This window comes from Amphiura filiformis, chromosome 17, assembly GCF_039555335.1.
Source record: "Amphiura filiformis chromosome 17, Afil_fr2py, whole genome shotgun sequence".
Classification (NCBI taxonomy): Eukaryota; Metazoa; Echinodermata; class Ophiuroidea; order Amphilepidida; family Amphiuridae; genus Amphiura; species Amphiura filiformis.
In genome coordinates, this window is record NC_092644.1 from 56,678,263 (window position 1) to 56,693,507 (window position 15,245).

Sequence of the window (15,245 nt, forward strand, 5' to 3'; positions counted from 1 at the left end):
AAGGTTCTGATCTCTTTTCTTTTTTGTATTAGGCCTATAAATTAACGTAAAAAATGTTATTAGCATGATTAGTGTATGGGTAGAAGTGACTGCATAATTTGTGTATCCATATTTGCTACCTTTTTGTGTATGATTTGATGTTAATTGTCTTAATTATTTCTTGTTTATGAATAAAAACCAATAAATATTGAAAGATAAAAAAAAGTATTAGGGGTTAGGGCAAAACAACCTGATACCTGATATATAACTAGTCTCAGAACAAACAAACATGATGTATATAGGGCCTATCATTTTTCCGTTTACGTACCGGTATAGAGCGACCAATTTTCAGTAAGCTATGGAGTCCAACTTTTGCGCCGGAAACAGTGGGTTGTTACAATCAGGAAAGTGTTCGTGTTCCTGTTACAATATTGCAGAAAAGTTTACCAAAATTGTTTTTAAACATTATTATAATCCTACATGTAGTATTTTTTCGTGAAGTATTTTAGATCGACGTCAGAAAAACTTCGCCGTTCGGGCGTGGTGAAAACTCGCCGCTCGGCGTTGTAGAAACTCGCTGTTCGGCGTGGTGAAACTCGACCAGTATAGCGTGCTTCTCGACCAGTATAGTGTGCTGCTCGACCAGTATAGCGTGCTCCTCGACCAGTACAGCGTGCTGCTCGACCAGTATAGCGTGCTGCAAGACCAGTATAGCGGGCTCCTCGACCAGTATAGCGGGCAAAACTCGCATTTATGAACAATGTGGCTTGCCATAGTCAAGTGCTTTATTTTTAAGATTATGTATAGGGTAGCTATTGCAGATACGACCTTCTCGATATAATTACTTTCACAACATGTTTGCCTGATCTAATTAAGTGTATTTAATTAGCTCTCAGTTTATTTGCTCAGTATTTTATGACTGCTAAGCCTTTATAGTTGTTTACTGGTCCCCAAAAACCTCCCAATTGGAAAAATTACACATTATTAGCACATAGCAGCACCATTGAGTTATTAGTTAGCCTTGGTGCAATATCTATGGACTTGCAAAATGTATGGCAAGCAACACTGAAAAGCAAACATTGAAGCCGCATGAAGCAATTAAAATTCAACATCTCTTTTACAAAATCGCCAGATCAAGGAGTTAGAACAGTGTTTGTAATATGATCAGCACCACAAACAGTCTGTAAAGGAGAATATTCTATGAAATCTGGTAAAAATTTTCGTAAGAAAATGCTCCAAAAATCACACTTTCCGTCCGAATTTTCCTAGCTAATTAAGTAACAATCATGAACGATCATGCAAAGATTGCTCCCTCAAATTAGCAGCTCCATTGGTCAAACGATGTAGCAAGAGAAAGTAAAAAACATACAGAAATATGGACTACACCTATAGCTACATTTGCGAGCAAATGAGCTAATAAAAAACGACTCTCAAATATTTGTATCTAGTTTTTAAAAATTAATAAATACATTTTTTGGCCTTTTTTGGTTTTTTTTGATTAACGGAAAGAAGTGGGCCAAAGGGAAATTGGGATTTTGGTCCAAGAATGAGCATTGTGCGATGCACTGGGGAATGGGAAACTTTTACAAAATGATGACCTACATGGGTTTAATTGAAGCCAGTTGGTGGACCAGTTTGGCACTGTTATTATGTAAACTTTTAGTTTGAAAAAGTCGCAAATTTGTGAAATGACGGCCCAATTCATGGTCAAGTTTTACTGCTATTGTATAAATTTTGCAAAATGAAGGTCCATTGAAGCCATTTGGTGGGCGATTTTGACACTATTATTGTGTACAATTTTAGTTAGAAAAAGTTATATTATTTACTATTACTGTAGCTCTAATTATTAAGTTATTGCCTAAAACATATGAGCATTTACCATATGATGATACGCAGGAGGGTGTTCCCCCATCAGAAGTTGTGAAATTGTGCAAAATGAAGGTCAAATTGAAGCCATTTTGGTGCATCATTTTTACACTATTTATATTATTGCTTTCAACCAAAAAAAGGGCCTGAACTCAATTTGTAAAATTACACTGGTCTACTGACACTGTAGGCCTATAAGACATGAGACTTCGCAATTACTAAAGCATGCATGGATAGATCATGTTGATGTTGAGCATCAGTGAGTCTGCCTAATTACTGACTTTGGCGAAAAAATGTGGCGGGCCCTGCATATCGGTGGGCCCGCAGTACTAATTTTCACATGCTTTTGGGCTGTGGACTCACCTTCAAGCAAACGCCTAAATAATAACAGGCCTATAGGCCTATTATACTTCTGAGCGACCCAACTGTGTTTTTTAGGTATGGGCCTACTCACGTGCAATTTAACCTGTTCTCTTCTCTCCTTCACTTTCTTTCTTTCTTCTTTCTTTCATCGTCTCTTTCTCAGTCTTCTCTTTTCTTCTCTTTCCCCTTCACTTTCTCTCCCTCTCCCAAAGTTTTTTTTCACCCGGGGCGCACATCCCCTTCACCCCACGGCACGCCTGGATACGCGCCGGATGTTATACTTGGTATGGACCCCAACAAGATATCTAGGGAAAGTTTCCTTCAAATCTTCAAACTTTTAAAAACTGTATTTCAGAATTGCGGACATACTATCAATTTTCACAAATTTGTAACTTTGTACCTTTTATGATCTTTCAATTGAATTACCTAACATGTAGAATGTTATTAGGCTAAAAAAAATAATGCTATGTCTCAAAGCCCATGGCAGATTAAAAAACGAATGCAGAATGAGGTTTTTTTGTAAGATTTTATTTTTTTTATAGATTTTTTTTAAAACAAAATTATGAACAAAGATGTCATTTACGAATGTTCAAAAGTACACAGTATGAAAGTACACGGTTGATTTACACAATTGAAGTACAAACATCAATTGTTTTATACCTAAACAATGCGAGTATCGAATCAAGTAACTTTTCCTCCAAATTTGTCTCAGAATTTCATGATTTTACGGCAAAAAACTATAAAAAAAACTTTTTGAAAAAATAAAAATGAATTTGCTGTTACAGCTGACATGGACGTGCTAAGAAAAACGAACACGCGTGTGGGCTTTGAGACATAACACATTTTTTTCAGCCTTATATATGTAATTTTACTTGACTTATACAATTTAAATACTGCATTTATGTAACTTTTGCTTTCATACATTTGCTTATATATTAAATTGTATGTTGTTAATTGTTTCTCAGGTCCCGTTGGAGATCAGTAACAGATACTGTAGTGGCTACCCTGCTTAAAGAAAGATTAAATAAATAAATAAATATAGAAAAGAGTTTTCTTGTTAATAGTTACAGCATCATTGTTCCAAATGATTTGAACATTAAAGTCAAATATATAGACCTGTGTGCCTTATAGAGTTGGAAAAATCTTTCTATAGTGAACTATATTAGTTTAACACTAAAACGTTAACCCCCAAAAAAGCTCACAGGTGAAGTTTAGGTCTGTAAAAATAAAAAATATTACACTAAACGACACAATTTCATCAGTGCCTAATTTTAACATCAGGATTTTTTATCAAAGATATATCCAAGCACTATGGTTTTATCTGACTTTACTGAAAAAAAAAAACTTTTAATGTTTTTCATTTGAACGAGAAATTTCAAAGCAAAAGGTGTATCTCAGAATTGTGTTGATTTCAACATATTGATCAAGTTCCAGCACGACTATACATAACAAGAAAGGGTGGTCAGTAGCATTCTGAGTGAAGTGGAATGCTTTTCTAGCAAGCAATGCAAGAAGCATTGAAAAACATCTCAACATGAAAATTGTTTATACCATTTCATTCATAATCTGCAATAATAGCATTCCGCTTCACAACTCGTTTCCAAATCTAGTTAAAGAACATTGTGTTGTTAAGAACTGGAGCAATGTTCGAAAATTGTGAAGCTAATAATATTTTGACAATCTACCAACCATAGATACATTGATCTAATCCCTTTCAACAACGAAACAAGCTAAAGATCATCTAATTCACATGATTCTTTTTCATTCAGAATGTTCCTTTGTCATTGCCACTCATGCAAGAAGATCTGTGATTTTTCTATTGATATCGGCAATAAAACTTAAGAATAAAGCTGCAATGTTTATGTGATACCTCCAACATAAGAGAGTGTTTACGCATAAGTTCACGCGTAACACGTATGCGTAACCCTGTGATGGCGTATATGCTACTGGACGTCGGATTTATCACTGATTAACAATGCTTGGCTCCTGTGCAAAGGTATTATTATTATTTATTTATTATTACACAATACTTATAGGGCGCTCTACGGAGCACACAGCGCCTTACAAAAGCGACAAAAACACAATATAGCAATACACAAGCAACAATAAAGAAAACAAAAAGAAATGCAGAAACTCTGGAACAAGTGTGTTTTCAGGCGTTTTTTAAAAATAGACACAGACACCGATTCCCTGATGTCAACGGGGAGACTATTCCAAAGGCGAGGTGCAACAACAACAAAGGAATTATCTCTGACTCGTTTTTTAGATCGAGGAACAGCAAGTCTTGTTGCATCAGTAGAAGAACAAAGTCTGTGTCTGTATCCGCCAGTAGCTACATCCTGAAGTAGCTGGACAAGATCAGTGAGATATATATGTAGGGGCCTGGTTATTTAGACAAGACATTTAAATGCATATAGAATGATTTTGTAAATAATTCTCTGTTTACCGGTAACCAATGGAGAGACAGCAAGAGGCCATCAGAGGATTGATCCCGTCCACAAGCATGGACTAGCCGCGCAGCCTTATTTTGTAATCGCTGCGAGCGTTTCAGGTCGACTTCGCGAGCGCCATAAAGAAGTGAGTTGGCATAGTCGATGCGGGATAAGATCAATGCTCTGACGGCATGATGACATTGTCATGACAAGCGTCTTGGGTGATGAAACGGCGAATACTCCACAAATTACGAATATGAAAATTGACAGTTTTACAAATGCTGTTGACATGACTTGACATATTTAAACACTGGTCAAATGTCACCCCAAGATTTTTAACAGTGACGGCAGGATTGATAGTGATATCACCAATGTCTAATTGAATGCAAGGTAAAGTAGACAGAGCTCTAGAAGACGCAATGACAAAGAATACAGTCTTATCCTGATTAAGTTGCAACCTATTCTGAGACATCCATGCACTGATTTCAGAGATACATGAGGCAAGATTATTAAGCACATGATCACAGTCACCAGGAATCTTGGGGTCGAATTCAGAATATAGTTGTATTATCATCAGCATAAGAATGAAAACTCAGGTCATGTCCACGAATGATGTTTCCAACAGGATATGTATACAATATTAATCCTTGTGGACCGATGATAGAGCCCTGTGGTAAGGAATATGACAAAACATGTTCATCAGAAAAATTATTCTTAATAGAAACTCTGGTAGTACGATTTTCAAGATAGGTCTTAAACCAAGATACAACAGCACCATGCAAACCAAAACATTTCTCCATTCTTTCTAAAAGAATGGGATGGTCAACGGTGTCGAACGCCGCATACATGTCAAGTAGAACCATGAGAACAGCTTTGTTATCATCCAGGGACTGGAGAGCGTCATTCTTGACCTTCAGGAGGGCTGTCTCCAGTACTGTGATGTTTCTTATCACGAAGACTGATGTTTCTCACCAAGATCAAAGCTGTTCACATGGTTACTAACTTGAGATGACACGGCCTTCTCTATTACTTTTGACAAAAATTTGAGGTTAGCAACAGGCCTAAAATTTCTCAGAGAATTAACATCAAGAGAAACCTTCTTAAGAACCGGGGTAATGATAGATTGTTTCAGTGTATCAGGGAAGATTCCAGAGGATAAAGAACAATTTACAATCTTTGTTATAATAGGTAAAACAATATCCAAATTATCTTTGATCAACCAACATGGTAAAGTATCAAGAATAAAAGACTTGTTTGAAATGCCCTTGATGATTTTCTCAACCTCAGCACTGTGAGTGATTCAAAATTTGACATCAAATTAGAACAGGGCACAGTATGAGATGAAGAAGCACTGCGCATGGAGGAGCAATCAGGAGCAAAGGTATAGAAAGAGTTGTTGAAAATAGAGTTTACCCATGGGGATGAAATGTTTGTGAGAGTGACTGCTTCTAAGAAAATTTCAAGAGTATTGCATACTGCATCATTCTGGAGCCTGAAGAAAGAGATGTACATTCATTGTCAGGCCATCTACTTACATTTCACAGATCATGATTATCAATATTAAGGGATTTTGGTGTACAAAATGGGGTCTATTTTTCATCAAAAAATCTATTGCTTATAATGTAAATTGCATAAAAAAGGGGAGATATTTTGAAATTCCAGAAATTGTGCCTTCATACATGAAGCGAACACCCTGGGTCTCATGTAAGACCAAATTTTGCTTCATCATACGCCAAGCTAGTGTAAAAATTCTAGATCATCTGCTGCTCCTTCCATATTTTCAAAGCCAATTTGACGCTTGGCGTATGTTTTGCTGAGGGGATCCACGTTGGCCAGTGCCATTCCTTCGTAAATTTTGAGGATGCCGAGTTGAGTTGTTGGTAAGACTTTCATCACAGCTTACTGGTGTTTCCCTCTCATGTTGTGCTGTAACAAAATTAGAAAACAGTTTCAATGCAACAGACTGATGACGTCATATATTATATGAACAGAAGTGGTTGTATATATACAACCACTTCTGTTGTATACGTCTCGTCCAATATTTTAAAACTCATAGCTCGACCTATAAATATGGGCTCAATCGATCCAATTTGATATCAATATAGTGCTTACCACTGCGCCAGTCACTTGAGAAATGTAAGGTTGTGATCAAATCAGGGCGTTTTACTTTCACCGTTCCCGTTATGTGTTTGGCATTTTGGACCTGTCTCAGAAAAGATAACACAGTCCTTGAACCTGAATTTCCATGTTGTAGGCTTGTGTAAGGTATTATTTCCTGAAATTCAAAATTATAATGCAATTCAATTACAACCATTTACTATGCAACATATAACTTTTAAGATGTCTTTTTATTCCTTTGTTTCCCAATCTTTATCATTAATAAGTATTTATGTATGTGCAATGCAATGGCAGTGGATATGGCCACTCTGGGGTATGGGGCATGTGACAATCCTCCTCCCCTCCCACCATTGAGCACGCCCCCAGAAATTCCTGGTTTCGTCACTGTGCAATGGAATAGTGCTCAAATGTCAAGCATCACCCATAACAATATACATTTATAATCTTTTTTGGTCCCCCTGCAAATTTCACCCAGTATTCCATTGGCACAAAGTGCCCATGATCCCCTTTTGTCACCAATGGCCTATGTTTACATGTGCAATCTCGGGCAGAAACGTAACCAAAATAAATAAACTGTTTTTTAATTATCATTCTCTGCACCATATAAAAGGATAAAAAATACCATTTACACAAACACACATGTGCAGAAGGTAACCAAGTAATTTAAAAAGATCCCTTATACTGACATATTCCAAACATAGCACATATATAGAAGGGGATGCTCTGCTCTGTGGCACAAAGCAAAGCATATTGGGATATCAAATTTTTATTATTATAGGCGAGGCTTTGATACCTAGCTCCTTTGGTATTACTAAGTGTTAAAGTGAATGATGTAATGTTTTATACTACCATTATTATATCCTTGTATTGATGTATATGTGTTTTGACTATACCTATAATGTGTGGTGCATGTCAATAAAGAACTGAACTGAACTGTAACAAAATTACAATTTTAATAGTACTTTCTTGTTTTGGGACACTGCCTCTCCAGGCAGAGAGAGAGACATAATTAAAATTTGGTCCAGCTAGCCCTCACATCACATGCCTGTCTAACTCACTGTCTCCGTCCTGTCACTCTCCAAACAAATAATGCTCATGGAAAACTTGGGTTAATAAAAATTCCTTTAAAAAAGGAATGTGGCGCCCAATGTGAACTTGGACGTGATATGGTGAATTCCATGGTGTGTAGATTTGGTATTATGGAAAACTTGGGTTAAAAAGGGAGATTAAAGTGAAGTATGCCACTAAGGTTTTTGTTCAATATTATTTGGTGTTTGACCAAGGCACACTAAAAGATACAGGACAAGTATGAATCTATTTAAAGGGGAAAATAATTTATGACCTTTAAATTAAAAAAAAAAATGTTTACCACTTCTTGGTTTGCTGAGTTCCAAGCTCCTGTTGGAAATACAGAATCCACTTGGAAAGACATGTTTGTTGTATTTTCATCTTTCAAAGAGAGTTTGTATTGTGTCTGTGGAGCGCATTCAAGTGCACCTCCTTGTTCCAACTCTTCAAGCACATTCTACAATAAATTAAAATGTCATTGCAATATTTAATAATGACGGTTCCTTAAAGAGTAAAAGAGTTGCCTGCTTTGTTTCAGGTGACAATGACAACTACTGACTACCACTTGTTGGCAGAAAAGAACAGCATAAACATGGAAGTTGGGATCTGATTGGTTGTTTTAATTTTCTGACAATATTAAACGATAATCTGATTGGCCGATAATGCATCAAAGCGCTGGTTGGCGCAGAACGGTACTCATGAAGGGAACACAAAGCTCCATGTGTGCTGCTCATTGGTGCTTGCGTTAATCAGAGCAAAAAGAAGTGCAGTGATCTTGCAAAGGAGTAAAAATATTGAATTTCTTTAAGAACAGATTAAAAGTGAAGGATAAGTCATTAAAATTGTCATTTGGTACTTTTTCATATGAAAGATATTGACCAAGAAATTGCAATGTTGACAAATATGAAGCTCCAGCCAGTTGTGTGTAGCTACAAGTGTCCATACGGACATCCAACATTAGCTAAAATGTGACCTTAAAAGTAAAGGATAAGTCAATAAAATGTTACGTTTTACCTTTATTTGGTCATGTTTGGTATTATCACTTGCAGGGTAGGTTAGCACGCCTATAGAAGTTGTGCATATGACGTATCATACCATAAATATGGCAGACTACTCAAATTCATTCAACAAAAGCATGATAGCAATCTACCGCGACAGTTCTTCTCACACACATAACAAATGCACTGCGATCAAATAGGTTGATGCCAACATTTGATTGGATGGACTGCACTGCACCATGATTACGGTGAAGGACACCGGTTCATGATCTTTTGTTTGGAGCCAATCAATAATTTCACGCACAACCTCTATAATCATTACAAAAATACTAAAATCTTATTTTCTGATTGCTGATAAATGTCTTTAAGGCATTAAGGGCTCTCCCCAAAACAGCTCACATATCTCACTGTACAAATTTCAAATATTTTGCTCTCAGTTTTACAGGTCTTGCACATAATTAAAATATTGGACTTTGATACATCTACTTGACATATGCTGGTTACATCCAAATTCCTTTGCAATTTCAATTTTCAGTATCATATTCTACTTAAAGTCTCCCCTTTTTGTAAGGTCTAATCAAAACTCAGATTAGCACAGTGTTGAACATTTTAAGTAAAACAGGATCTGCAAAACTAATGCTAAATTAATGTGTTGTTGGTCTTAACCCTGGAATTATGGAAACTTTTGGGCCTCATAACTGCTAAATTGTTGGTCTAAAGTATATAAAAGTATACATATCTAGAATGGCAAATGAAAAGATTCTTCTGTGATGTCAAATTTGGTCCAAAATGCTCCTTTTGGCCCAAAATTTCCCAAAATGGGTTTTTTGGCCCACTTTGTTTTCGTTAAACGTAACAAAAAAATTCTTGCGCCAAATTTTTTTCTTAATTTTTAAAAACTAGATATATATCTAGAACCTGTTTTTTTTATTTTTTTTAAATTTTGACCAACTTTGAGAAATTTGCACCAAAAATTGCAAAAAAATGCTCAATTTTCAAAAAAAAATCATAAAAAAGCCTGATTTTCACCCAAATTTCAAATATTTTTGGTGAAGTTGGTCAAAATAAAAAAGATTCCTAGATATTTTTATGTACTTTAAAAATTAATAGAAAAAATTTTGAGCCAAAATTTTTTTTGTTATAGTTTAACCTGAGACGAAAATACCTTTAGGTATTTTCGTCTCAAGTTTAACAAAAAACGGTGGGCCAAAAATCCTGTTTTTTTTTTTTTTTAATTTGGGGCCAAAATGAGCATTTTGGCCCAAATTTGACCTCACAGATGGATTTATCAAGTCTTTACCATTCTATGTATATAAGTTTTTGTCTAATTTTGACCCCTGAACAAGTTTTTGTATAAATTTGACCCACTATACAAGTTTTGATGGATTTTGACAACTTGAGAACAATTTTTGGACTAACATCTCATTGAACATAAAGTCTACCCCTCTCTGATATGACCCCAGGGGTATACCATACCACTTTATACATATAAATAATAACACAATGAATTCAGAGTGTATAAAGTTCAGATTCTTAGCTTGTTACTTGAATCTGATTGAATTCTCATGTGAAGTAGTTTTGTGAGAATATAAAATACCAATATACATCGTAATTTATACAGAGGCAACGCTTTTAATATGCAGTATTCATGTCGTATTTGATTCGAATTAGTAAGTAATCCAGAGAAGGTTTAACATTTTTCAGTGGAGAAAACTCAGTAAATCTACTATAGTAGTAATAAATAATGCATGAGGAATCTATAAAGTCCTGAAATTCTTGCTGAAATTTAGGATGCTTGTCAGCGAGTGCCTACACACGATATTTTCGTCGACCCGTCTGTCCGCTGAACTATATACCCGTCATAACATTTATATGAAGTCATTAATTACGTTTTTTAATCTTAACAGTATTTTACATAGAAGTACGAGGCCATGGTTAAATCACATGTAACACATCATGAAATATATTTGCATAACACCGTAACACTCTAAACATTTCTACAGACGGGAATTCCGGCAGGGAATAAACTTTTCGGAATCGGAGTGTCAGCAGATTTGAAAAGCGGATTAAAATTGTACCCTAAATGTGTTACAAACGATTTTAAAATACCACTTTTCATGAAAATCAGCGTTTTTACCCCTTAATCGTCACACACGTAACATGCTCAACCAAAACCACCCTTTTCAAACGTTTTTTTTTGGTCACGCATGCTTACATAAATATTTGAGTGCCCCGGACTATTTTTCTCCTATTTCTGAAAGGTTGATCAAATATATTATTTTGATATGTAAATAAACCGTCAATCGTTAATAAACCAAAACAATTATTTCAATAGGCTAACAACTTTTGAAGATATGTCCTTTTAAAGAAATGTACCCATTTTTCACTCTGTCCATGGATGAGGTATGGCTACATCAAAGATTAAAATGAAACCCTTGGTTATAATGATGTGGAAAGATAATAAGGTAAGGCTTTGGAATGCATTAACGTGTGTACTAAACATCATTTAATTGGTACATTTAACCAGCCAATCAATAATTTCACGCACAACCTCTATAATCATTACAAAAATACTAAAATCTTATTTTCTGATTGCTGATAAATGTCTTTAAGGCATTAAGGGCTCTCCCCAAAACAGCTCACATATCTCACTGTACAAATTTCAAATATTTTGCTCTCAGTTTTACAGGTCTTGCACATAATTAAAATATTGGACTTTGATACATCTACTTGACATATGCTGGTTACATCCAAATTCCTTTGCAATTTCAATTTTCAGTATCATATTCTACTTAAAGTCTCCCCTTTTTGTAAGGTCTAATCAAAACTCAGATTAGCACAGTGTTGAACATTTTAAGTAAAACAGGATCTGCAAAACTAATGCTAAATTAATGTGTTGTTGGTCTTAACCCTGGAATTATGGAAACTTTTGGGCCTCATAACTGCTAAATTGTTGGTCTAAAGTATATAAAAGTATACATATCTAGAATGGCAAATGAAAAGATTCTTCTGTGATGTCAAATTTGGTCCAAAATGCTCCTTTTGGCCCAAAATTTCCCAAAATGGGTTTTTTTGGCCCACTTTGTTTTTGTTAAACGTAACAAAAAAATTCTTGCGCCAAATTTTTTTCTTAATTTTTAAAACTAGATATATATCTAGAAACTGTTTTTTTTATTTTTTTAAATTTTGACCAACTTTGAGAAATTTGCACCAAAAAAATGCAAAAAAAATGCTCAATTTTCAAAAAAAATCATAAAAAAGCCTGATTTTCACCCAAATTTCAAATATTTTTGGTGAAGTTGGTCAAAATAAAAAAGATTCCTAGATATTTTTATGTACTTTAAAAAAATTAATAGAAAAAATTTTGAGCCAAAATTTTTTTTGTTATGTTTAACCTGAGACGAAAATACCTTTAGGTATTTTCGCCTCAAGTTTAACAAAAAACGGCGTGGGCCAAAAATCCTGTTTTTTTTTTTAATTTGGGGCCAAAATGAGCATTTTGGCCCAAATTTGACCTCACAGATGGATTTATCAAGTCTTTACCATTCTATGTATATAAGTTTTTGTCTAATTTTGACCCCCTGAACAAGTTTTTGTATAAATTTGACCCACTATACAAGTTTTGATGGATTTTGACAACTTGAGAACAATTTTTTGGACTAACATCTCATTGAACATAAAGTCTACCCCTCTCTGATATGACCCCAGGGGTATACCATACCACTTTATACATATAAATAATAACACAATGAATTCAGAGTGTATAAAGTTCAGATTCTTAGCTTGTTACTTGAATCTGATTGAATTCTCATGTGAAGTAGTTTTGTGAGAATATAAAATACCAATATACATCGTAATTTATACAGAGGCAACGTTTTAATATGCAGTATTCATGTCGTATTTGATTCCGAATTCGTTAAGTAATCCAGAGAAGGTTTAACATTTTTCAGTGGAGAAAACTCGTAAATCTACTATAGTAGTAATAAATAATGCATGAGGAATCTATAAAGTCCTGAAATTCTTGCTGAAATTTAGGATGCTTGTCAGCGAGTGCCTACACACGATATTTTCGTCGACCCGTCTGTCCGCTGAACTATATACCCGTCATAACATTTATATGAAGTCATTAATTACGTTTTTTAATCTTAACAGTATTTTACATAGAAGTACGAGGCCATGGTTAAATCACATGTAACACATCATGAAATATATTTGCATAACACCGTAACACTCTAAACATTTCTACAGACGGAATTCCGGCAGGAATAAACTTTTCGAATCGGAGTGTCAGCAGATTTGAAAAGCGGATTAAAATTGTACCCTAAATGTGTTACAAACGATTTTAAAATACCACTTTTCATGAAAATCAGCGTTTTTTACCCCCTTAATGCGTCACACACGTAACATGCTCAACCAAAAACCACCCTTTTCAAACGTTTTTTTGGTCACGCATGCTTACATAAATATTTGAGTGCCCCGGACTATTTTTCTCCTATTTCTGAAAGGTTGATCAAATATATTATTTTGATATGTAAATAAACCGTCAATCGTTAATAAACCAAAACAATTATTTCAATAGGCTAACAACTTTTGAAGATATGTCCTTTTAAAGAAATGTACCCATTTTTCACTCTGTCCATGGATGAGGTATGGCTACATCAAAGATTAAAATGAAACCCTTGGTTATAATGATGTGGAAAGATAATAAGGTAAGGCTTTGGAATGCATTAACGTGTGTACTAAACATCATTTAATTGGTACATTTAACAGAATTAGATGTTCAAGGGTGGGTCAATCAGATTAATTGAATATCCTCCCCACAACTTTGTCTTCTATTTGCTATACTATGGTTGGCAACATGGTTCCATACAACAGTGGGTGTACGTCAAACTCTTCAATATCCTCCTCAAACTGGTTATGCTTTATGCAACTGATAACATCACCATAGGGCCACATATCCAAGGCCAGCTTATTTCAAACCTCCGCTTCGCCGACGACATTGTTCTTATAGCAGAAACACCCAGGGACCTCCAAACTTTTGTGGACAAAGTATTCAAAAATAGCTCCAACCTAGGGCTCAAAATCAACATCTCAAAAAACAGAAGTTCAAGTCATCAGTCGACAAGAAATCCAGCTCAACATCATTATTAATGGACAAAATCTAAATCAAGTAAACAAATTCATCTACCTTGGGGGAAAAATATCTGGCAGTGGAATATGCAAGGAGGATGTCAAACACCGAATAGGCAAAGCGCTAGGTGCAGTTCAGAGATTACAACCAATCTGGAGTGCAAAGGATATTCGCCGCTCAAACAAAGTTGAACTGTACAGAGTACTTGTTCTTTCCATCCTGCTATATGGTGCAGAAACCTTGCCTTGGCAACAACACCTTGATTGGCTCTATGTTTGTTGATGGTCAGGGGAGAGGTAGTTATGATAAGGATAATGAACTGAGTGCAATGCATTAGTCAAGATAATCGCACACGCCGTGGAGTTATTGCATTTACCTCGAGAGCCGATGGCTCGAGAGCTAAATGCAATAACTTCATGGCAAGTGTGATTATCTTGACTAATGCATTTGCACGAGTACATTATGCATCATATACTTTGAGTATTTTAAAACAATAGGCAATGTTAATTGCTGCATTCATTAGGCCTATATTAGTTTGAATATATATTAAGGAAAATATCTTTAATTTTAAAAACTGACCAGGTAGCATTTAACTTGTCAAGAAAATCAATCACTGTATAAGTAAGCTATCAATGGTATCGACTGCGTCATACTTTAGTAACTTTTTCACGCACGGTTTGCAACCAATTGACTTTTGAACTTTCATGAACTTTCATGAACAATTGACTTTTGGTTGTGATCATTTTTATCAGGGTTCCGAACACAGAGAGCAGGAACCAGTATTTCTAGAATTTGAGCGTGCACGTATTATCTAAAATCTGTTGTTTAGCATGCGGGTTTCAGATAATGCATTGTTTAGCGTGCAGGTATATATAATTTGAGCTATGAAGGGTAGTTCGCGAAAATAATGCACGGGAGAAGAATACATAACAATGAATAGAAATGGGCACTAGAAGTATATACATCAATAACCAACATATGTTGCACCAGCGTTACTATGCAGCTTTGGTCTTCAACATAATGGAGCTATCCAGCGTGCTTGATATTTCCAGGATGGAACATACATGTATTATTATACACTGTCCGAGTCAGAGATCGGCTCCAGGAACTGTTCCCAAACACAAACAGAGTGGATGGGATGGGTCATGCTGTTGAGTGGCCTTCAAGATCACCAGACCTCACACAACTTGATTTTTTCCTTTGGGGCAAAATTCAAAGCGACGTCAAATCTATGAGCGAAGACCACCAGCTGGCCTCCAAGATCTTTGCAACCGTATTACTGCTGCATTG

The 15,245-nt window shown here is 35.4% G+C and overlaps 1 protein-coding gene across 1 annotated transcript in view; it reads right to left on the bottom strand.

Annotated features, from left to right (window-relative positions):
* Window positions 1-5,618: 5,618 nt before the first annotated feature.
* Window positions 5,619-15,245, bottom strand: part of LOC140138478 (uncharacterized) — a 34,827-nt gene continuing 25,200 nt past the window's right edge. Inside the window, exons 7-9 of the mRNA XM_072160362.1 lie at window positions 8,128-8,283; window positions 6,753-6,915; window positions 5,619-6,566 (exon numbers count right to left, since the gene is read on the bottom strand). Coding sequence (XP_072016463.1) covers window positions 6,421-6,566; window positions 6,753-6,915; window positions 8,128-8,283 — 465 coding nt within the window. The 3' untranslated portion in view covers window positions 5,619-6,420. The remainder of the gene's footprint in view (window positions 6,567-6,752; window positions 6,916-8,127; window positions 8,284-15,245) is intronic.